Source organism: Macaca fascicularis, chromosome 8, assembly GCF_037993035.2.
Source record: "Macaca fascicularis isolate 582-1 chromosome 8, T2T-MFA8v1.1".
NCBI classification, from domain to species: domain Eukaryota; kingdom Metazoa; phylum Chordata; class Mammalia; order Primates; family Cercopithecidae; genus Macaca; species Macaca fascicularis.
Window position 1 is genome coordinate 149483365 of NC_088382.1, and position 24922 is coordinate 149508286.

A 24922-nucleotide genomic window follows, 5' to 3' on the forward strand; every position below is an offset into this window, starting at 1 on the left:
AGAAGAAGCCGTCAAATAAACTGTGCTAAGTGTCCAGTAATGGAGTTCTCTTGGGGTTGAACACAACATTGAGTTGAGGCATTTACAAAACAAACACTTTTCCGCACAAACAGCATGAAAAGCTGTCCACACATCGTCGTGGTGAGTGGGGTGAAAACAAGGGGTTCACCACACCCTGTTCTCTTCTGCCATCCCAAGCCACTCTCAGTTCTGGAAACAGTTGCAGAGCACACGCTCAGCCAGACACAGTCAACTGCCATTTCAGAAGGCAGCCCACTCTACAGCAAGTGCAAGTCAAGACGGAGGCCGAGATCCGCCTGCTGCACCTGTTTTGACGGGCACTGAGCCCTTCTCATGTCTGCACTGTCACCTGAGTGCCGAGCTGCCCGCCCAGGTGAACAAAGATGCCCCCACGCAGAGGTGCCGGCGCAGCATGGGGAGCCCGTCTTTTTCCCCCAAGGTTTCCCGTGATGACCTTCAGCACCCACCCACATCTGGGGTGCCCGGCCACACCCCCCAAGACCTTGTTTGTGCATTTGGAGAAAAGGAGCACATCCACCCAGAATCAATGGGCGGCTGGCGGGTACTCACCCCACTGCAGAGGCGCCAGCTGCAGGTGCTCCAGGACAAGCTGGTTCAGGAGTCCTTCCACACTCGCCTCGCCGCTGCGCTTCAGGGACGGGTGAGTCTTGGTCAAGGAAAACGCAGCTCCTGCTGAGCCCAGAGACAGGAGAATATCTAGAAGTCTCTAGACAGAGACCCTCAGATGGGAAACCTCCTAGAGCAGATGTCTCCCCTCTTCTGAAGGGACTGTCTAACCAACCACTATGACATCACCCTGGGTATGTGGATATTAGGGGCATATACAACAGCAAGTGCTTCTCCTTCTACCCCTCAAATCTAGTAAATTAAACTACTATTATGTAAGAAAGGGAAATCCACTGGGATAATTTTAATCCAATAACTATTCTTGCTGGGGAAAATAAAGAGAAATGGAAGGTTATTTTTCCTTAATAAAACATGCAAACTGGTTCACTGTTCAATACAACTCGTGAGTTCCTTGACGCACGTCAGTTTCATGCTGGTTTCACGTCTATCCGTCTTGATGTAACTACACATATTATTAAGAACGAGCTCACTTAAGAGAGCTCATAATCGAGGAAGCCATAAAGTCTCTCAGCAAGTATCAGTGGATGAAGTAATTAGGTCTAAAAATGTAGAAAACAGAAACCTCCCTTGCGCTAGTATTAAACAGCCAATGTGATTCGCAAAACAGATCTGTAAACCTGTTTCCCTTTTCCTACATAAGTTAAAGCCACCATATTTAAGTTGCAATAAAAGGGTAAATTTTTAGTTTCTGACATTCTCTAGTGATTGCAAAAGTGGAAAAAACACCCCACCTTCCTTCTTCCTTTCATGTTAATTCCATTCAACAAACACATCCAGTTCATCTGAAGCACGCCATGCACAGTGGGTGGCATGGCCTTGAGGATGAAGGAAGGGCGGGCCACGCACCCTGAAGTTGAGAGGTTCACATTCTGGTGAAGGCAGCAACATGAAACCTAAGACTTGCAATGGCCAACCCTGGGGACAGTCCTGTGAGAACAAAGCTCCTGCAGTTTGAGGTAGAATGGAGCAGAGGCTAAGCATTGCAAGCGAGAGACAGCAGGACGAAACGGAGGCCCCTGGGTCTCTCCTGCTGGCTGGTGGGGGAGTCGGGCTCAGAGGTGCTGAGCAGAGCGGGCACATCCCCCTCATCAATGGTCCAATGCACTAGCCAGAGAGGGCTGTCCAGACAAGAAGGCTGCCCAAGAGAGCCAGCTGGCCACAGCACCACAGCCACCAGCAGCAGTACAGGCTAAGGTCAGCAACATGCTGGCCTGGGGGCTCAGGAACCCCTGCCCACTCCTGTGTCCTATTTTATTTTATTTATTTATTTATTTATTTTTGCAGATAGAATCTCACTCCGTCACCCAGGCTTGAGTGCTGTGGCACAATCTCGGCTCACTACAACCTCCCCCTCCCAGGCTCAAGTGATTCTCCTGCCTCAGCCTCTCAAGTAGCTGGGATTACAGGCACCCGCCACCACGCCCAGCTAATTTTTGTATATTTTTAGTAGAGATGGGGTTTTACCATGTTCACCCAGGCTGGTCTCAGACTCCTGACCTCAAGTGATCTGCCCATTTCCCAAAGTGTTGGGATTACAAGCATGAGCCACAGCGCCCGGCCCTATTTTAGCTATTGTGGACTTCTTTCAATTCTCCCCAAATACTGTGTGCTCTCTCTGAATTCCAAGCCTCCCCTCCCACATTCTGTGCATTCTGCCTGGGATGTCTTTCCCTGCCCTCTTCTCCTTCCTGATGTTATGTCTCAACCTGACCTTGCTTCTACAGGAACCCTCCAGAAGGCGTGCATGCATCCCCTGACAACCTGCGCTAGACGTGGTCATCTTCCTGTTTCTTGGCTTCAGCCCTAGCCTGTGAGCTCCATGAAGGCAGAGACCTGGTCTTAGGGCCTAGAACAGAGTTTGGTTCACTGCAGTTGCTCAAAGTATATTGCCTGATGAATAAATGAACACCAAATGAGCAAACATCCCAGGTGGAAGTGCAGGTGCCACGCCTCATTCAGCAGCACAGCCTGCAGCCCCTCCACACACAGCACAGCGCAGTGGCTGTGACACTCAGCAAACCTTCCTGCACCTGACGCCCGGGGCCTGCTGACGGCTTCTGCACATTCTCAGGCTTCACTGCTCAGGGTCTTCTTGCTCCTGGCCCCAGTCCACACATGCTGCTTGCTTCATTCCACAGCAACCCAAATGTCTAACTCATCCCGTCTTCCCTCAGTAGAGAATCTGAGGGCTTGGGAGCTGTGGCTGAAGCTCTGAGGCCGGCAGAGCTGCCCCGGCCCTGAGTAAACAGCTCCTGCTCTCACTGGCTCTGCTCCCTCTTTTCTCTTCGTGGAGCTTGGTGCCCAAAAGGGCAGGTTCTGGAGACTCAGCCCAACTTTGAATCCTGGCACTGCCACTGATGAGCTTTGGTTAATTTACTTAAAGTCCCTGGCCTCACTTTCTTCATCTGTAAGACGAGCATGCTAGCAGTGCTAACTTCACAGGGCCGCCACGAGGAGTGCCCAGAATCATACTCCTGGCCTGTGGGTAGCATTAAGTAAGTGTCGCCTACCGTTAGCATCAGCCTCATCCCCATTCTTCTCCTCTCTCCTGTTCCTCCTCCATCTCAGAGGAGATGCAGAAACTTCTCTCCTTGCCCCAGGAATTCAGTCATCATTTCTGCTGCCTCCAACTCCCTTGGGGATCTCACTCTCCCGCAAGCAATTTATCAAAGTGTTTCCTGCACAGATAATTCCCTCCTTAGAAGAATTCTCCAAACGAAATTTTCTCCATCTCATTACACACACGGCCCATGTCTGTTGAATTGATATGGCTACTGATAAATACTCTGCAATGAACTTTTAATTATCTTCTTTTGACCTGTGACAATCCTCATTCATTCAATAGTTAACAGGTAGCTACCTGAGCTAGGGTTTGGGGTTATGGAGCTGACTGTGACCCAACAGACGGCCCTTCAGAACACGGTGACCTCCAGCAATCACACTTCTGGGTTTATACCCAAAGAACTGAAAGCAGGGACTCAGGCAGATGTTTGCAAACCCATGTTCGCTGCAGTGATATTCACAATAGCCAAAGGGTGGAAGCAGCCAAAAGTCCGCCAATAGAGGAACCAATCAACAAAATGTGATCTATCTGCAGAACGGAATGTTATTCAGCCTTTAAAGAAAAGGAAATTTTGAAAACGTGCTACAACATGGATGAACCTTGAGGACATGATGCCAAAGGGAACAAGCCAGGTACAACAGGACGAACACTTATGATTCCACCGACCTGAGGCACCCACAGTGGTCAGATCCAGAGACAGAATGGATGGTGGGCACCGGGGGCAGGGAGGCAAGGAATGGCAGGGAGCATTTCATGGGTGCCCAGTTTCAGTTTGGGAAGGTGAGAAAGTTCTGGAAGCAGATGGTGGTAATGGCTGCATGATAATTTGAAAATATTTAACACTCCTGAGCTGTACACTGAAGCATAGTTAAGACAGCACATTTTCTTAAAATGCCGACCTAGGAGGGAGGCTATAATTAGGAAGCAGAGCGACGCTAAGGAAGCCCGGAGGAAGCCATAATCAGGGACAGAGAACTGAGAAATCTCACAGGGTAGGGGCATTTGAGAAGACGGCCATGGCGGGAGCTCGGGAAGCTCTTGACAAGGACGGCCCCCCTGCGGCCCCCTCATCCTTCCTAAGCAACTTTGCAGGCAGCTTCCCCCAGTCAAGCATGCAGCCGCCCCGTGTGTTCATTCATGTTGCATCAATGGCCATTTTCTCCCTCGGCAGTCAGGCTGCATCTCTGCGAGGGGTGCCCCTTCTCGGGCAGTAGGCACAGGAAGCAACAACTGGGGATTGGGGTCCTGCCTTCTTGCATCTCCCACGATGAGGATGGAGGCCGCAGCCCCAGGCCTATTTTGAGCGCCAGCAGCAGCGAGGCACCCCTCAAGGAGGCAGTGCCCTGCAGCTCCCTTATCTTTTTGCAAAAGCAAATCCGTCTCTCCCTCAAGAAGACAGCATAGGTGGAACCCAGTGGGTGCTTTGGATGTCCAGGGTGTTTGGGACCTTAGGCATGAGCTGCGTGGTCCCTTTCCAAGCCCTAAGTCAAAACAGGGAGGTCAGGCCCTATGGGCATCTGGGCATTAGGGCTGTCCATTCAGAGCACCCCATCAGGGCTAAGGAGGTGCCCTGTTCCAGGCCCAGGGACGTCTGTAGAGGTTGAGCTTGCTCCCTTCCACTGCACCCTTCTCAGGAGAAACAGCCGGGCCCAAGGACACCATGTCCGCCTGCCCAGGGCAGTCCACTCCCAGACTCGTGGTGAAACCAGGTTCCCAGACGTCTCCTGGGAGGGCCTTAGGATCCAGATATGTGGCAGGCTCACAGGTGGAGCGAGGGCTGGCCTGGCTGGGCGACGAGGGGTCAAAGGCCATTGTGAGGGGCCCCTTCCGGGTCTGTTTTCTCAGTTTTCAAATAAGGGAAGGCGAAGGCTTGTCTCCCTGAGGGACTGAGCACTCCTGGAAACATTTGTTCTCGTAACCCAGCACCTAGTTCAGGCGATTCAGGCCCCAAGTGAGGTTAGAAAATATCTGGCTGTCTGTGCCTGAGTGCTGGCTCTCGAGAAGGGGCCACTATTCAGCTCAGTGGTTAGGCCACCTGCTTTCACTACGGCTGAGGCGAAGGGGTCTCCATTCCCCTACCCCGCCCACAGCCAAGTTCCTGAGTAAATGGCAACCCACGCTCAGTTTCCCAGAAATTTTATTTTCTTAAGAGGAGTTGCTTAGTATTAAGAGCTAATTGGCTGGGAAGGTCTGTGTCTTTTTGAGCAGGGCATTGCAGGGTTTCATTTTCATGGATAATGAGTGAATTGTTTTTCTTCCTTTGAACCCACAGATTTGAATATCCCCATTTTAATGCTCAAGGCACCATATTAAATTACTCGTCAAGGTGAGGAATGTGAAAGTAAGGGAATCGCATCAGCCAAGATTAAAGAACTTTTCTGAAGGAAGAGGAGGAAGCACAGCATGTGCCTGGCACGTCGGAGAGGCCTAGGGACACCTGGCCAGTGGTGAGGGGGCAGGTTCTCAGTTCAGGGGCCTGTACTTCACCCTCCCTGCAGTCTTACTGGGTGAGGGCTGGAGCTAGGATGTGATCCCAGGGCTGTGTGGTTCCCATGCCTATGCTTCCCCATGCACGTGCTCATACACTCAGGCTGGGCCTTGTGCTGGATGCAGGGCCCTGAACCCAGCTCAGCGGCACATGCTGCACCCTCCTGGAGCTCCTAGTCTGGTGGCCACAGGCCAGGTGGGACTGGCTGCGCCCTGCTCCCTCCTGGGGCTCCCTGAATGCATGAGGCATCATCAAACTCGGGGTTCAAGGGCTTTTTAGAGGGCAGGCAAAAACTGCAGAGCCCACCATAACCCCATGGATCTGCACACTTGTGGGGGTGGGCAGACCAACAGCCAAGAGCTCCCATCTCCAGGGTGCGTGCTGCAGGCAGGGACCGCTCTAGCAGCTTACACGTGCTCAGTGATATAACGTTCATCATGGCATTACAAGGTAGGCATTATCTAATTTGCAGAGAAGGAAAGAGAGGCACAAAAAGGTCAAGAACCTGGCCAAGGCCACATGCCACACAGCAGCCCACTCTGACCCCAGAGGCTGCATTCTCAGCCACTGCCAACGGCCTCCAAGTTACAGAAACTGGGCAACAATACCAGGCCCCAATGTCATGTTTCTGTGTGAATATGTGCGTGCACGCCAGTGTGAATGGCCACATATCCATATACAGGCCGCCACAAGCACATGCGGCGCAGCCCCCTGAGCCCCGCACAAAGGCAAGGCTGCTAAGAAGCTTGGGGGCCCTGCTCCTTCCCGGCCGGGGAAGTCTCCTGCACTGCTGTGCTGCTCTGGCCCCCACCCCAGCGTGGGGCCCTCCCTCCCCATGTAGTACCCAAGGGACATCACAATGGCTTACACCAGGACCCTCCCAGGAGAAGGTCAGGGCACAGGGAGGGAAGCCCCAAGGCGGCCCTGAGACTCCAGCTGCCTCTCTCTGGAGAGGAGGTGAAGGAGAACCTGCTGCAGATGAACTGATGATGGTCTAGCTCTCAGGACTGTCTGTCCTCAAGAATCTCAAGGCAGAGGCCCTAGGGCCCCACTAGGAGAGAAGAGATGCAGGAGAAAATGTGGAGACAGAGGAAGACGAAGAACAGGCCAGAGGGCTGGCCCTGGCCCTGCATGCATTACGATGATGACATCTCCCAGTCACGGGTAACATGCACCACAGGTTTGGGACAGACACCCACAGTTTATTTTCTTGGAAACGGTACAGTGTATTCCAAAACTGCTCAATTCCAGGGCTCCTAAGGTTGTCCCAGCCTGACCCACACCTGCTCTGAAACCACTCTGGCTTTCCTCCACTGCAGAAGCACATAGCAGCTTGGGCACTCCTCCACTATAGGAGCGCATCAAGGCGCAGGCATCCCTCCACTGTGGAAGCCACACCACGGCGCGGGCATCCCTCCACTGTGGAAGCCGCACCACGGCGTGGGCATCCCTCCACTGTGGAAGTGTGTCAAACCACAGGCACCCCTCTGCTGTAGAAGCTGCACCATCACTGGCACCCAGTCGTCTACCAGCTGGGGAAGGGGCCCTGGGTGCAGTGTTCACAGCCTCAGTCCACAATGGCACCTCCTCTGGACAGAGGGAGTCCCCAGTGCCCATTCTGCAGGTGATCAGGAGGATGAAAAGATAGAGGGGAAGGCTTTCAACCTTACTAATTCTACAGGCCCTGTGGGAGTTAAAGAGTAACTCACTCTGCCCTCCAAGGGTTTACAAACCGGAGATGTGCCACGTTTCTCGTAGCCCCGGCGAGGGGCTCCTTCCTCTGTGCCCCACAGCCTTGCGAGATGCCTCTCCTGTGGAGCTTCAGGGACTCCATGCTAACTGTCCATTTCCACGTCTGTTTTCATAGTGGACTCTCCATATCCTCACCGCGTGCTGCAGACCTGGACGCACCCTGCTCTCTCCTTTCCAGGCTCTGTGCCCAGCTCTTCCTGGAATGTCCCTTCCCTTCTTCTGCCTGGTCAACTCCTCTCTTTCAGACCCAGCACAACCGTACCCCTCAGGGGAGCCAACTAAGCACAGCCACATGGCCGCCCTGCCCTGGCGGTCTGCACAATGCTCTTTCAAGCCTGATCCAAAAACGCTGCAGTTGACACTTGCATGTCTCTTTCCCTTGAGGCACTGTGAGCACCTTTCTGTGAAGCTCTCATGTCTCATGCAACTCCTGGGACGAAAAGTAGCTCCATAAACATGGACTAAACAATGTAATGAAAGCACGCATGGCAAGTCCGCATGAATGTAGCCATAAAGAAAAGGATGGTTTTCATCAAAAGCCGCCCTTCACCGGCAGTGCACCCACAACTTGTCTTCAGCATGAGGAAGAGAGTGGCTCCCTGACGATCCACCCTGGCACACCAGGAGGTAACTGATGCTGTCCCTCAGCACACAGCTGGCACACACAGCCAGTACCGTCTAACATGTGAGGGGACCGAGCCTCAGGAAGGTCAAACAACTCACTGGCTTTGAGTGACAGGCAGGACGCTAGCCCCGGCCTGGGATGTCGCTTAGCACCACGTGATGCTCACAGAGTGGAACTCCTCCCTGCCCACAGGGGCACCGGGCAGATGCAAGCCTGCTCCCAGATAACTCCGACCAGCCCTGTGGATTCTTCTGTGGCAACTGCTTGGTACCCGCATCCCTGCCCAGAGCCACCCTGCGGCTGCCTCCTCAATCCCTGTTACTCCATCGGCCACACCAGCCCTGCGTGCTGTGACACTGCCAGCGGGAAAACACAGCCAGTGCCCTTTATGAGAATTCTTAGAGGTTTCGAGCAATTAATTTTGATTTAGGGTAAGCTTCTAGAAGGTCTCAGGCTGACTCAGGGCAGTGCCCTGCACTTTCTACCAGTCAAGTCCCTGCACCAACAAGACCCTCACCAAGCAGTGTGCAAAGCTGTTTCCCTCCCGAGGGCGGAAGCCCAGAAGTGGACCAATGGCAACCCCCGATGAGACCACTGGTCACTGTGCACACGACTGGGTGATCCTGGGGGATGCTGTCCTTTCCAGGAGGGGTCAACTCTGCTGAGTCAGTTTGCCCCAAGCCCCCGCCCCACCATCGGCCTGGGCTCAGCTCCACTGCTGTGGGGCCCCGAGCATGCCACCCCTCCTAGGAAACGCCATCCCCTGCAGAGTGTGAGGGGACTGGACCCCGGGAACTAGAGTGCCTGCAGCGGAAGCAAGTGGGGCTGCCGCTTCTCTTTCCCTTGCAGCCACCACAGAACAGAGCAACTTCCTCTTCAGTAAAAAAGACATCAGATCTCCCTTCCTCCGCTCCTGACCAGACCCCTGGAGCCATGCTGTGACTCACTCCAATCAAAGGCAGGGGAGAGTGGAAACGTGTGTGCCGTGCTGGCAAGATGAGCTCAGTTTCACTGTTTCTGGTTTTGGTGTTCAGCTGTCATCTCATGGCCCACATGGCTTACAGGCACACGAAGTCATGCTCAGAGCAGTGACCAATTCTCAGTGAAGAAAACGTTCCCACTGGCCCATTCTCAATCTCAGAGTCGTCCAACCGGGTCCCAGAGTGGAAGGGGAAAGGGAAGACATGTCGGGACATGCCTGTAGTGTAGTGAGCACTACAGCAAGTGCTGGGCACGTTCCCTTCAACCAGGTGGGGCCAGGACAGCTGCCACTCTCACTCAGGGAAAGAACCAGAAAGCAGAGGGCTCAACAATGTGTCCCAGGCTACTCAGGGACAGAACGGCCCCCCCCCCCCGGAGCCGCTTTAACTCCAGAGGCCAGGCTGTTTGCTGCAAAACGACATCTCCAGAGGAAAAGGACCTCCTCAAGAGCCCGTCTGCCAGACTGGCGACAATATGGAAGTGGAAAAGCATCCCTATTGACAAGGCGGGGGCACACAGGCATGCTCCCGCTCTGCGGTAATATTCTGCAGCAGGAAAGAGGAGAGAGAACATTGTCTATGAAATAATACGAAAAGTTTCCCAAGATATGCAGTAAGTGAAAAAAGCAAGATGTAAAATGTATACCTTTTGTGTAAAAAAAAATTGGGGTAAAAAGGGTGTGTTTGCATGTACTTATTATTTCAGAAATAAATTTTGTAAGTTTCTATAAGAAGCAAATAAAAGTGGGCACTCTGGGAGGTGGGGAGGAAACAGGGCAGATGGGAATGTCTATTTTTTAAAACAATTTTGAACCATGTGCACTTACTTAAAGTAATACAAAAATTAGTATAACAAAAGTAAACAATAATGTGCCCTTTGTAACACCATGAACAAAACTAAATGCTGACAGTTCGCTACAGGCCTGGGACGCTGGGACACAGCCGCACTCGAGTGTAGCCTCACCCCGGTCAGCACTGAGAGGCTCTAGGGATGGAGGCAAGTCACTGACACATTTGGGCTCAAAACACACATACTTGTTTTTCTTTCTTTCTGTTTTCCCTCCTGATTCTCTTTGGAGTTTATTTTCACTTTCATGAAATTAAGACCTAGACTATGGCATATTACTCTCATTAAAAAGTCTCACACCAGGCTTTGGAGGCAGGCAGCAGCCCCGTGCCTGCAGAGCAGAGACCATGCCTAACAGGCCCGGCCAGGCTGAGAAGCTCTGCAGTGATTAGTCCGGGGAGCAAGTCCGCCTGTGAGTAATTACCAAGTTGCCAAATGGTGCTGGAGCTTTGGAAGCCATTCCAATAGCATATTTCTATATTAATTTGCTTTCGGACGTAAGCCATAAAATTATAGAGCTGAGCTAATAAAGCTAATTACCTGCATGCATATCCGACTTCCTTTCAGCCCTGTAAGCCACCCAAACAGTCTTGCATCTCAGCCTGTGCACAAGAATGGCAAGGCTGGCTGAAGGGTCAGCAGCGACTACAGCCACAGTTGTAATACTACAACATACAGTGGCAATGGTGGCAGTGATGGGGGTGGCTACTGTCTCTTAAATACATGGACCCTGGCATTTGGAGCAAGAGGTCAATCCATAATGATGATGACAATAGTAGTTCCTATCATTATTGCCACCATAGAGAACATTTCCAAGGTGCTTGCTTGGAGGGACGCCCTGGGTAAGTGTCCAACCCGCATCTTCTCACTGCAATACTCACTACTTTCAAGCTAAGACTTCAGAATATGGTGTGTATGAGATAGGTACTGTTATTTTCATTTCAAAGATTTTTCTAGAAAACTGAGGCTCATGGAAAGAAAAAGAAAGCCAATGCCACTAGCAAGTGACAGGGACTAGGCTTGAACCCAGGCAGGCTGACCCCTGAGCCCACACTCTGCTCTCTGGCTTTCAGGGATTATTCAATATATTGTATTGATTCCTCACAGTAAACCTAGAAACTAGGAGCCATGAGTCCCACTGGACAAAGATCCTGTGGCCATCCACAGGGCCAGGTTGTACCAGGGCCCCGCAGTTGGCTAGCGGTTGGGTTAGTGTCCACACCCAGCCTGGCCAGTGTTTTTCCAGCCCAAGGGGTGCCCAGCAGAGAGCTCTCCATGGTGCTGAAACAGCTGCCTCCCATCAAGGCTCTTCCTAGTCACTTGGGGATGAAGTTTCCAAACCGTCAACAGGTTTTTACCCCCACCATTCTGTCCCTGCCTCTCAGGAGACAGAGATGAAGACACTGGCAGCAGGACTGTGAAATCACTGCTGGGGCCAACCCAGGCTTCACAGAAGTCCCCTAACCCATGCCTACTGTTTAATGACTGACATCCCTGTGTGCCTGAGCGCTAAGAAAACGCACGTCCCAGCCCAGCTCATGTTCTCATAGCTGGAGCTGCCCACAGGCAGTTTCTAACGCCCTTGCAAGGAAATACAAATTCCTCTCACAGTGTCCTCCAAGCTTGCCACTTTCTGCCTCAGAGATGTGGCTGAGTTACTTGGAGTCCATTACAGTTTGCCCACATGCCCTGCTGGTCAAACACCTGTGGAGGCAGTGAGCCATGAGGTCCAGGGGCTGGGGCTATCTCTGCTCAGTTTAACCTTCCTCTGCCATCCCTGCTCAAACCAGCAAGGTCAATGAGGAGGCAGCCCCACCTTCCCAACTGCTTAGCTTCTGGGCCTTCCCATGGGAAAATATTACTTCGAAGAACAGAAAACATGCAATCCAATCCACTAAAGAAAGAATTCAGAGGACTGCTTGTGGTTCCAAGCCCTGGGAGAGGAAGGGACAGTGCCCTGGTCACTGCCACACGATACAGGCTCCATAAATGCCTGCTGCTTTCACTGAGCACCTGTGGTGTGTCAGTTACCTAGAGATCATCCCACTTAGTCCTCACAACAACTTCAGGTTTAGGAAGCCTCCTTGGGGATATTAGGTAATGCTCCCAAAGCCACACAGCCAGAAGCGGGTAGATTCAAACTCACCCCAGTGGGGATTCAAATTTGGCGTCTGCTGCTCCAAGAGTAGTGCCCCCTTCCCTGTCCAGACTCCTCTCACGAATCCATGTTTCCAGCGCAACCAGTCTGAAGTCCACGGCGTGCCAGAGTGACAGGGTCAGGAGCTCACCTTCAAAGTAGCACTAAAGGCACAGAGACTTTTGGGTGCTGTGGAACCTTAGAGGCACTTGTGTTGGCCCCTTGAAGAGGTCAAGAGCCTCTTGGACTCGGAAAGCCTTTTTCTCCTGTGGGGTCACACATAAAGTTTTCTGGGGGAGGACATAAGGCAGTGGGAACACAGATGTGCTCTGCATTATTGGCTTAGGCCAATAACGGTGTCAGCTCATCCCCTGCCAGTGAGATGGTAATGCGTAACTCTAGGAGTAAGTGGCCTGTGCAAGTGGGGCTCCTCCTAGAAGAGGGGCAAGGGGTGGTGACTTGCCCAGGAAGAGGAGCCCCAAATCTGGCAGGCAGGGAGCCCCAGCACAGCACTTGGTAGGCTGCCCCTTGGCCCTGGGCCCTATGCCTCACTCCCACTGTAGCGCCAGCCACCCTGGGCTCCAGATACTTGTGGCCATGGCTGATTTCCCAAACTAGAAACCGGTGAGCATCCTGAGGATAAGAGGGAAGTTTACTGTCTCCGAGTCTCTAATTCATTTCCACAGAGTTGGCAGGAAGTACAAGTCAACTTAATGAATGAATTTTTTTCCAGGGATGATGCAGAAGGAACCTGATGGTAGCTTTCAGCTACCACCTATGCAAGTCCAGTTTATCAACGAATGTCCACCCACACAAGCTTGTGTCCAGGAACATTTACTGAGCACCTACTCTGTAGCTGGCACTGGAGGAAGCCATGCTTCCTCGGAGTAGTGGTCTTATGTGTGTGTTCAGCCCACAAAGATTACACAGCATGCTAAACTCAGAGCCACATTCGAGCCTCATGCCCACCACATGCAAGATGCAGAGGATGTGGCTCTTCTGCAAAGGGGAAACTGAGGTTTACAAAAGTTGCATATGTCATACTCCGCTCTCTCCAACAGTATGAGAACTCAATCCCTTCCGTAAGTTAAAAAATCTGGCTTGAAGAGAAAAAAACACACATTGAAAAAACAGAAACAGACCAGGTGCAGTGGCTCATGCCTGTAATCCCAGCACTTTGGGAGGCCGAGGTGGGTGGATCACCCGAGGTCAGGAGTTCAAGATCAGCCTGGCCAACATGGTGAAACCCTGTCTCCACTAAAAATACAAAAATTAGCCAGGCATGGTGGTGAGCGCCTGTCATCTCAGCTACTTGGGAGGCTGAAGGAAAAGAATTGCTTGAACCCAGGAGGCAGAGACTGCAGTGAGCCAAGATCGCGCCATTACACTCCAGCCTGGGCAACAAGAACAAAATTCCGTCTCAAAAAAAAAAAAAAAAAAATTAAAAAAATAGAAACAAACAAAAAAGGATATTTAGTTGACCCTTGAACAGCATGGGGTCAGGGGTGCCTACCGCCTACACAGTCGAAAATCCACATGTAATTTTTGACTGTATCAAAACTTAACTACTAATAGCCTACTACTGACCCCAAGTCTTACAGATAACATAAACAGTCCATTAACACATATTTTGCATGTTGTATGTATTACATACTATATTCTTACAATAAAGTAAGCTAGAGAAAAGAAAACATTAAGAAAATCATGAGGAAGAGAGGACACATTTCCTATTCATGAAGTGAAAGTGGACCATCATAAAGGCCTTCATCCTTATCTTCATGTTGCGTAGGTGGAAGGGGAGGACGAGGAGGCACTGGTCTTGCTATCTCTGGGGTGGCAGAGGTGGAAGAAAATCTATACTTAAGTGGACCCACGTAGTTCACACCTGTGTTGTTCAATGGTCAACTGTGCCCTGAGCTATACTGGATACTTCCATAATTACCCACAAGAGAGAGGCCCCATCCTATCTTCCTTCTCTGCAAACTGCAGGGTTCAGAGAAGGGTCACTGCTCTGGTTTTCCACTGTAACCCTTTAGAGCAGAAATGAGTTTCACAAGTCAGGTAACCTATACACCAGCAAGAATCCTGTCCCTTGCTGGCTTCCTTCATTCCAACTCGACACCCTTTAAAGGCCTCACCAAGGGCTGAGGGCAGGAGGCCAGGAGAGAAAGCAGAAACAGACCTGTACTGCCCTATATGTACATTTGGAGACTCTTGTGCCTAATTTCCAAAGGCAGGGAGCACAACCCCACAGAACCAAACGTGTTCTAGACATACAAGGCCAGGCCAGGAGCAGGTGGAAAGGAAGACTTCATTCCACCATTTGATCACAGCCATCCGTCCTCCTCACGGTGAAGGTGATCCCGTCGCTCGCTGGGTCAAAACCCTTCAGGGCGACCCACTGCTTTCAGGACAAAGTCCCAACACCCTAGCACAATCCACAAGCTCCCGTACAGCTTGCTTTTCCTGTTGCCCTTTCCCCTTTTAGACCCTGAGCCCGTGTGCGCCTGGGTCTTCGCTTCCAGAGATGGGGCTATTTGCTGTCTTTGCTCGGCTTCCCCTCTACCTGGAGCACCCTTAGCCTTGTCGTTCTGGTGAACACCCCCATCTTCTAGAGCTCAAACATTGCCTTACCTGGGATGTCCCTACCCTGGAAACCAACCCTTCTGTCCTCCCTGGCTGCTGCCGCTGCACCCTGCAGAGCACCCGTCCTGTCCTTGCTGTGTTAGGTGCTGGGGATTCAGAGACCAAGGTGGGGGCCTCCCTATGTTTACGAAGCCCAGCCTCCTGGGCAAGTATTATATCCTACTTATTATCAGTAGTCAGTCTTCCCTATTTATCACATTATTTAATCAATATTTGTACAGAGCCTTTTGGTTTACAAACGTTTTCACGCATGCCATCTCAGTTAATCTCCATGTCTTGGGAACTATGAGTGTTCACTTCCAAATCTTTGAAAAACCCAGCCAGATGCAAAGCAAATGCACAAGGTTAATAAAACACCTTCCCTGTCATTTTCTGCGAGGCCATTAGCAGTAAAATATTTGGTAATGTACCGCAGTCAAAGACCATTTGAAACCATGGGGCAGCTTTGAGATCCTGTCTATATTTATGTGACTGAAGTCTGCCATGACCTGGTTTGGCATTTTAGGAAAAAATGATTGCTCGGTTCACTCTGCTCCTGGGGAACGTGAAGCCAGATGGGAATCTGTGAGGTTCTCTTCGGAACCTGTAGACCTGAGGTGTGTGAGCCTAATCTCTCAAAAAAAAAAAAAAGTAAGTGCTATGCTCAGAACATTTGGTGAGTATCCAAAGTCTACAGAGCAAAAGCTTGAGCTCTGTCATGGAGAATTTGGTGTGAAGGTTTTCACACTCGATTTGGGTTGAGCATCATGAAGTGGGTGCTCTGGGGAGGGGGTGCCTTCAGACGGGTCATCTCTCCCTGCTCGAAAATAGGCTGTTTGCATCCCATGCACAAGCTTGGGAGTGAATGACTACAGGTGCAGGGGCTCAGCCCAGCCCCACTGCAGATCAAATAAATTAGCGAATTGTCATAAATAGAAATTACACTAATGGAAAGACTGCTTTAAATGATTAATGAGCCTCTTTGCCATGACTTTGTTTTCTAATTTGCATCATGAACTTTCAGAATGCTGATGCTCTTGCTGCTCTCATTTCAGTAAGTGCCCCCAGCATCTCGGCTGAGCTCCCTGGTGTCAGAGACCCAACTGGACAGAAGACGTCACGCAGTGGGGTGTGCTGCCAAGAGGAGAGGTCTGCAATTGGCTCACTGCTGCAAATCTTGCTTGGGTGAGACTATTCCAGAGTCCCACAATGGAGAGCGAGTGAAATGGACAGAGTTCTGCATGGGGCGATGGGTACCAATCAGTGGTGAGACCCAGGAATGCTGCCATCTCCATAGGCTTCCTCTGGTAAGTGGGGATAATGTGAGGCCATGGCAGAAGCCAGAGGCTCTTGTGCTCTTCCTAGATGGAGCTGAGCACACAGCACTGACGGCAGCAGTTGCTCGTGCCTCCCGCTCTGCCACGGACCAGCTGGGTGACCTACAACAAGCGAGGTGACCTCGCTGGGCCTCCCTGTTTTCTCATCTGTGCAACGTGGATAAAACTACTTCAGAGAGTTGTTGTGAAAGTCAAGGGAATAAATCTATATAAATTGCCCAGAACGGTACCTGGCATCTAGTAAGTGCCATATGGGTTTTAGCTGTTACTTAAGCTCTGTAATTTTATGATTCGATTACATAAGCTACGCATGCGCACAATAATCATCACGATAAAAATACAGTGTGTATATGTCCAACATGTACCTGATCACACAAACACAACGCACGTCGGTCCATGTGCATGTTCACACACATATGCATGCACACACACGAAGATGGAAACGGTGCCGTGAATGCTGGGAAAGGCCCTTCCCCACTCTCGTGATCCAGATCTGAAGTCTGTGTTGCCTATGTGTCAAACCCCGACTACTTTCGAAGTCATTCCAAGGTGTGCAAGGCCACCAGATTTGGATTTGGGGGAGGCAGCAATCAAATCTGTGCCTTTCCCACCTTACCCCCCAGCCCATCGAAGGCCAAACAGCCAGGGCGATGTGACGGCCTTGTTGGCTGGCAAGGCAGGACGTCTCTCTGTGGCTGGCAGGGCTTCCCTGCTACGGGAGATTAAAGGCCTCAGAACCACGTTATTACAAACAGCTATAAAAGCCAAATTCCCTCAAGGCAGATACAAAATGCAACCCTGCATTTTACTTAAAATGATCAAGGAATCAGCTGTACTGATGGCAAGAGCCATTTATAGTAAAATTCATTTAGAGAAAACTATTTCTCCAAACATAACGATTAGAAAAACACAGTGTGCTATGTTTTTAAAGAATCTTGTTTAAAGACATTTAATTTTTTTCAGGAGATATGACGGAGCTCCATTAGGAAGCACGCCTGAGAATAGGCCAGAAGCCACTGTGAGAGGCCGAAGGGTGGGCCCGCCCACACAGCCCAGGTCAAGTGCTTGAGTCCCGCCTCTGTCCTGAAAGGGAGGACAGGTCAGCTGAAGGCAACTCCTCCTTACTGGAAAGAAGGCAGTCTTGAAAATGGAGAACAAAGCCCAGTGTGACTGTATTCTAGGTGGGATCACCCAAACAGGGCCACTGTGCCTAAAATCCTTATGCTGTCCTGCTTGTGAAGCCCAAATAAAACTGACAAATACTGACGCTACTGTGGAGCCTCTTCACTTTGCAGAGGGTGACAGTTCTCTGCAAGACTCAACACCCCTTGGCAATGCACAGCCTGAGACCCAAGCTGTGCTTGGGCTCCCTGTGCCTGGGAAGGCAGCTGTTCGAGGACACGAGGCCCCCTGTACCGAGGTCATGGTTACACTGTCCACATCCCTCCGTTCTCCAAGTCATATCTGTTCATTTGGCCTCTGCATTTCACAGATATTCCACTCCCATCCCCTACACTGGGTATCTAAAGCCGTTTGCCTTGGGCTTCTCTGGCCTGTGCCTCACTCTCAAAGCAGCCAAATTGGTTAAAAATGCTCCTCCAGACAGAATGGAGGAGGCGGATGCTTATCAGCCTGGTGGGAAGAGATTGCCCAGACAACCCAGGTCATTCGCCTTCATGGGGATCAAACTGTTGCACCCAATTCTTCCTACTCCAACTCACACAGCTGGATTCTGATACCTCAGCAAGCCTTGCACCAATCCCTGAAATGCTCTCCAAAGGGTGATTTGCAACAAAAACAAGGATAATGAAAGGGTGAGTTGACCCTAGGCTTGCCCAAGGCGTGCCCCTCCCCTGCTTCCACCACAGACGGTCTGTGCAGGGCTGCCTCTGGAAAAGGAGCCAAGCTGTGCTGCAGACTCATCTCGTGAGTTGCAGCTCCTTTCACACATTCATCACGGCACTAGGCATAGCGCAACTGAGCTGGTAGCCATTCTGTTTGCTGTGTCATTGAAATGGAAACTATTCATTCAACAAATCATTTTAGGCTGGGCACGGTGGCTCATACCTATAATCCCAGCACTTTGGGAGGCCGAAGTGGGCAGATTACCCAAGGTCAGGAGTTTGAGACCAGGCTGGCCAAAATGGTGAAACCCCATCTCTACTAAAAATACAAAAGTGAGCCAGGCATGGTGGCAGGTGCCTGTAGTCCCAGCTACCCAGGAGGCAGAGGTTGCAGTGAACCAAGATCACACCATTGCACTCCAGCCTGGGTGACAAGAGTGAAACTCTATCTCAAAAAATAAAACAAAACAAAAAACAAACAGTTTTCATACCTATGTGCTAGCTATAGGTACCTGGGCAAGCAAAAGAGAATACACACTATCAGAGCAGGGTCCACATCTGATTTTGAGCATCTGGTGTGCCCTGGTGTTCAGTCCAACCTCTGGCACATGGTAGCTCCTCAGTAACAGCTATTGGATGAACTGACCTCAAGACGGCACAATCTGGCAAGGGAGAAAACCTGCAGAAAAAACTCATTTTCCGTACTACTTAAAGACTGTAACTAACGATAATAAAGCAGTGGGTGTCACAGGAGCCCAAGGGAAGGGGCTGTTGCAGCCAGGGCGAGATGGGAGGGTGGCTGATGGCAGAGAAGGCTCTGAGGAGCAGACAGTGAGGTCCATTCTGAAGGATGAGTGAGGAGGACCTCACCTGAGGTCAGGTCGCAGCGTGGCATGAGGTCTCCCAGCAGGAAACGGGCAAGGGGGATTCACATTTGCTGATGCCTTCCAGGGCCAGGAGCTATGTCTGCACCTTGCAGGTGTGACCTCAGTTGAAGCAGTCAACGGGAAAATAACAAGTTTTGGGATCCCGACTATCCTTCTAGTTGCACAATCTCTGGTGAGTTACTGAACTTCTAAAATTTATTTATTTTTTTGAAAGGGGTAGATACTACCTGCTTTGCAGATTTGGGGTAAGGAAAATGCTTCTGCTCACCCATAGGTGATCAGAAAGGCTGATGATTCTTAGAACTCATCCTGACAGCAACGGTCTGCAGCAGGTTTTGTCACACCAACTGCACAGTTGAGGACGTGGCCCTCAGGTCACATGGCCTCCCCTTCTGGATGCTGGAAGGGGCAGGGCCAGCCTCTGACCCTAGGCTCCAGTCCTCAACAATGTGACATCATTAGTCCTACCCCAGAGTCAAATATAGAAGATTTCTAGATCATGTGGTAAAGGCTATGATCTGCTATTAACAGAGTTCACAGAGAGTTGGCTATGCTAAGGTTCCCCAAGTTCCGTAAAACAGTCCAGTACTGGTAGCTGGAGGGTAAGAAGAAGATTAAAAGAAGAGGGTTCCAAGGAGCTGAAAGGAAGGGTAGGTTTCATCCAAAAAAGCACTGCTGTATAGCAAATAAGTCTGGCTCTCTGGGCCAGATGCTGCCTGTACCAGGAAGAGAGGCCCCCGTCCTCCAGGGAAACCACACAGACATTACAAACAAGCATGCTCTTATCAAGCAGGAGAGGTCTGGGTCGAGTGGCTGGGGGGAAGGAGTCTCTTTAAAACCAGCAGGCTAATGTGGGCAAGAAAGCCTAGGAAATGTGGAAGAAAGGGCTTAAGAGATATGTGAGCAGGAGGAGTCCTTTGTGGAAACTTTGATCCTGGGATAGAATAAGGATAAATGCACGAAGACGGCAGAGGCCCTCCAACTTGGCGTACGCATGACAGGGAGGGACACAAGGAGAGTGCTTCCCTTGAGTGCACTGCAGGAGCAGGGACTCGCCCTGTGCAGCTCTGGGGAAGCAGAAGCCCTCGCAGTCCCCACTTTGTGATGAGAACAGAGAAGCAGAGAGAGAAGGTGGCCATGACCAAGGTCACCCGGGGCAGGGACTGGTGGGAGAAAGGCGGGGACCTGCCTGTGTCTGATCAGGTTTCCCGGCCTCTCACGGGATACGCAGCCCCAGGCTTGGTGGCAGGTAGTGAGGACAGCTTGCTATACAGTAGCTAACACAGAGCAGCCACACAAGAAGTGGTTTTCATAGTCATAACAACAAGAAGAATGATAAATAGGGTTTAAGAAAAGAGATTTCCTAAAGAAAAAAAGGGTATCCGGCCGGGCGCAGTGGCTCACGCCTGTAATCCCAGCACTTTGGGAGGCCGAGGCGGGCGGATCACGAGGTCAGGAGATTGAGACGATTCTGGCCAACATGGTGAAACCCCGTCTCTACTAAAATACAAAAAAATTAGTCAGGCGTGTTGGTGCGGACCTGTAGTCCCAGCTACTCGGGAGGTTGAGGCAGGGGGAACTCCTGAACCCAGGAGGCAGAGATCACAGTGAGCCGAGATTGTGCCACTGTATTCCAGCCTGGTGACAAAGTGAGACTCTGCCTCAAAAAAAAAAAAAATAAAATAAAAAAGGAAAAAGAAGAAAAGAAAAAAGGGTACCTAACCCATTAGCTCATCCGGTCTGGCCCAGCACCAGAATGTGAACCCCCCCCGGAAGCAGGACGGCTGACCACCCTGGGCCACCTCCCCCATAACAGGTTGCCCTGTCCATAGCAGGGACAGGACCTCGTGCCCGGCCAGTGCCTTGGGACACAATCCTAGGTGTCTTCATGGTAATTTCTCTGGCCCTGGGCTCCTTATGATAAACCTGCCCGGTCTCAGAGTGGGAGAAGGAGCTGGTCAGCAGGGCTGGGGGCTACTCAGAGGCCACCCACAGCCCTCCAGCACTCTAGGAGGAGTGCCTGGGGGTGCCACTCACACACGGGGGCTGAAGGGAGGGACAAGAACAAGGAGACTACTAAGTTTAACCCTCTGTTTCGACAGAAATTAAGTAGGGAAGGACATGGGGGAGGGGCAGGAGGGAGAGATGGGGGAAGAGAGGATGGAGAAGAGAGGATTGGGAAGGAGAGGGGAAGGGACAGGCGCTCAGAGGCCACCCCTGTCTGAACCCTGCAGATTCTCGGTGATGAGTGGTCACCTTTGCACTTTCTTCCCATGCCGCTCCCTTTGTTCAAGCCCTCGTGGTCCCTCAACACTTTTTTCCTGGGTGCTCCATTCGCTCAGGCCCTCCTGGTTCCTGACTTAGAGCTGCTCATGCAGTGGTTCCTCAACCCACCAGCGTCCCCAGGGGCGCTTGTGTCTTTGCAACCCACTTGTCACACTGTGGCCAGCGTGGCTTTCTAAGACATCAATCTGGCCATGCTCATAGTCTGCCTTCTGGGTCCCATGCCGAGGACAGCATGCCACATGCTGCGCCCTGGGCCTGGGCCCTCTCCGGGAATGGGCTGAGATCTCCACCCACTCCTGCTGGCCGCGACCTGAGACCTGAGGGAAGCTCCCATCAGCTCCATAACACTGCACTGCAAGTACCCACCTCTGTTTCTTCCCCTCCCCTTCGATGGGGGCATCTCCAGGGCTCACCTCCTACGAACAAGCAAATCTGTATCATATCTGTCATTAACAGGTGAAGAGTGGGGCGAGAGCTCCCGGCAGCCCCGGGCTGCCCATCGTGTCATTGTAGATGCTGCGTAGACAGGTGTGCATCTACCCAGTGCAGGATCCCCAATTTCCTTTAAAACGCATCTACTCAGACCCATGCGCTACAGGTGGGCAATTGCTACAACTATGGATGGGTGTCAAATTAAGCCTCGATGTTCGCACAAAGTCGAAATGTTTAGAAAATATTATTAAAATGTATAATGAAATTATTAGCCAATTCAATCTTTGGTCTTTCCATCTGCTTGAATTCAGGTTTACAATAGCAAAATTCTGCTATTCCTCTGATGCCAGATGTCATTAACAGATGAGAGTGGGGGGGGGAGGGAGAGGATAGGGAGAGAAAGAGAGGGAGGGAGGGAGGGAGGGAGGAAGAGGGAGAGAGAGAGAGAGAGAGAGAATGTCCTTAATGTCAACTCTCTTTCATTAAATGTGCCTACAGGGACAATCAAGCTCTCAGAAACTTCCCATCAGAAAATGCATGGGGCAGGTGTGCCCAGCACATGGTAGGCAATCAATAAATATGTGTCACATGAATTACTAAGCAAATATACAGAAAATAGAGAAGTCAAACGCAAAGACATTTTGTACTTTTTTGATACTGGTTTTCAAAGAACACAAGAGTTCTGTGGGCCACTATCATCCCATTTGAAGGCAGCATGTGCTGGGCGGGGACTGCAGGCTGCGGACAAGCTACGGGGTGCAGGAGCTGGCCACGCCACTTTCTCTTTGTAAAGTGGAGTCGCAGTTTTCATCTGCAAGACAGGAGGACGGGATGATGAAACCACCCCAGGAGTCAGGTTGCTGACGACGGCGACACGGCCCAGGGCAGCACCAGCGCAGGGTGGTGTCTGGGAGGCAGCAGCTCTGACACTAGCAGGATGCCCCTATGTGCCCAGCACAATGAGACCCTGGGAGGGGAGGGGAGGGCTCAAACTCTGTGAAGTGTGGGGATACAGAGGTCAAAATCCCAACCATCCTAGGGCTCTGGCTTTTATCTGAGCGCAGAGAGAGATCATTCAGGAGAATGAATAATCTCCTGCCAGGCACACGATGCACCTGCCCCTTCCTCCACTGGTGCTGCTGGCGCTGAGCTGGGGCTGCATCAGACCCATCCAGGACCGCTTTGCCCTGCACGGGGCTCCCGGCCGAAGCTGAATCTCAGACCCCGAGTGAGAGATGCCTCCTGCCTCACATAGAGCCCCTCCAACCCTCAGCCTATCAGAAAGACCCAACAGAAAGACAGAAAGATGACCAGAAACATGGGCCCATCAGAAAGACCCAAGACCCAGCACAGACGCCAGGAGGTAAGCGCCAGGGGTCCCTCCTTTCCCCAGCCTGACAGTGTGGCAGTTGTCTGTGGAGCCTTCTCGTTTGAAGTCTGAGACTTGAGGGGTGAGCACTTTGCTGGCAAACTTACCTGGGTTGGTCCCTGGCCCTACCCCTCATGGCTGAGACTCAATTTCCTCTGTGGGAGCCACAGTGCTGGTCAGGGAGATGTGCAGGAGATAAATGGGGTGATGGGTGGGAACTAGTCTGACTTGCTTCCTTGCTATGGCATTTTGCTTATTAAGAACTGGCTGAACCCTGACTTTGTGCTGAGCTCTGAGGGGAATGCAAGGGAAAGACAACTCCCATTATCCCCACCTTTTTACTTCTCTCTGTACCAGAGACAAATGCCTGTAACTCCACAACAGACTGCTCCTGTTCACTCCATGAGTCCCCAAGCACTCTATTTTTCGTGTCTGGTTCACAAAACCTTCCATCTACATGTAGAGTCCTTATTTTCTCACAAACTCTTTGGAGACAGTGGGTCTGCCAGGCCCAAAATCCCTTTAGCTTGAACAAAGGAATTGACCTCAGGTTCTGGAACCTATGCTGTGTAGAGTGAGGACCCTTTCGGAATCCAGGAGGCCATCTGGAAGGATCCCAGACCACATAATGGAGCAATGCGTGTATCCCCATGTCTGCAGAATGTGTGCGTGACTGAGGTCATGAACAGACATTCCCATCAGAGCTGCCCCCTCCCTGGAGATGGGCTCTCATGCCTCAGTATTTTGGGGCTATTTCCTACCTTTGTCCCTGTAACAAACTTCTATCCACTTCCAGCAGCCACTCAACAGCTTCACCCCCTCTATGAAGCCTTCCTTGAATGCCCCCACCCAGTGGCTTCTGAACCTACAGCACTTGGCGGGGGGCTCTGTCCTTGCTCCCCAGCAGTGTTTAATTCCCAGAGGACACAGCCACTTCCTACTAGACAAACAACTGCAGGGAGACCTTGTCTTTGCATCTCAGCCTTTTAAATGCCTTGCAGAACGCCTGACTCCAAAGCAGGTGCTCTCCAAAGATGGCTGAACAAACACATGAGGGAACCTGGGCTTCTCCAGAGCGCTGGGTCAGTCAGCGGAGTGTCTGCAAGGAGTCAGGCATTGATCTGAAGTCCAGACCAGGCTCCGTGACTTTGTGAAACACTGTGTTTATAGCACAAAATCCTTCTGAAAACTCTCTTCGCCTTTTCAAAATGGCATCTTCATGCCTCGGTAAGCTGTACAATCCGATTTCAGTTTCTCAGACAATTGAGCTCGTGTTTTCAGCTGTCAGTCTGTGAACCCCCCGAGCCCGGCACTGATAGGTGGCCATTAGAACCTGTCACTAACATGAATATCAACACTGGCAAGAAGCATGTGATCCAAAGACTAGAGCACCACCGGCTCCGAGAAGACCTTTCCTCGTCCCCAATCAATACTGCTCTGAGTCGGCCTTTGAAGCGTTAAGAGGTTAAGGAAATGCCAAGCCTTTGGTCCACATTTCCTTGCCACAGCATTTCTGAGCTATCTGTGGTGAAAATTCAATAGCTGAGACCCTCACGGGTCTTTCTTAGAGGTCAGAACCCTGAGCAAAGGTGCCCCCAGGCCCAGGTGGCCCCCGGAAAAGGATATGATTCTCCAGCAGATGCCCAGCTTAGTGTGGATCTCCAGGCCTCGGGCTTCCCGCCGCTCTTCCTCCAGCTGCTTGGGGTTTGCAAATTGCCCCTTCTCCCCAGGGGACTCCGGGAAACTCTCAAAGTTGAACTTGTCCACTTGAATAGCCATTCTACGAGAAAGCGGAAAACACAGCAGAGAATTCATCAGCAGGGCAATTTCTGTCGGTTGTTGGAGAATCAGCACATGCCAGCGTGAGACACTATAATGAATCATTATCGTTAGTAATTCATAATGGATTCATTCCAAGAAAATGAAATAATAGACTCCCAAGGTGGCCCTGACTTCAGAGCTGGTTCAACACACAATTTGGAGCTGAAGACACAGTCATTGCTTCAAACCTCTGGGAAGACCTGTGTTACCCCAGACAAAAATTTCAGTTCCATAACACAGCAAGGCAGGGAAGAACCAAT

The 24922-nt window shown here is 51.2% G+C and overlaps 1 protein-coding gene across 11 annotated transcripts in view; it reads right to left on the reverse strand.

Moving 5' to 3' along the window:
• Positions 1–24922, reverse strand: part of TRAPPC9 (trafficking protein particle complex subunit 9) — a 726907-nt gene that overhangs the window by 147163 nt on the left and 554822 nt on the right. For 8 of the 11 annotated variants that reach the window (XM_073999516.1, XM_073999515.1, XM_073999512.1 and 5 more), the window contains one exon: positions 24378–24621. In XM_073999516.1, coding sequence (XP_073855617.1) covers positions 24393–24621 — 229 coding nt within the window. In that variant the 3' untranslated portion in view covers positions 24378–24392. Of the gene's footprint in view, positions 1–591; positions 683–23817; positions 24622–24922 lie in introns of those variants that run through there. The other 3 variants (XM_045399285.2, XM_065519669.1, XM_073999513.1) reach the window with 2 other exon arrangements.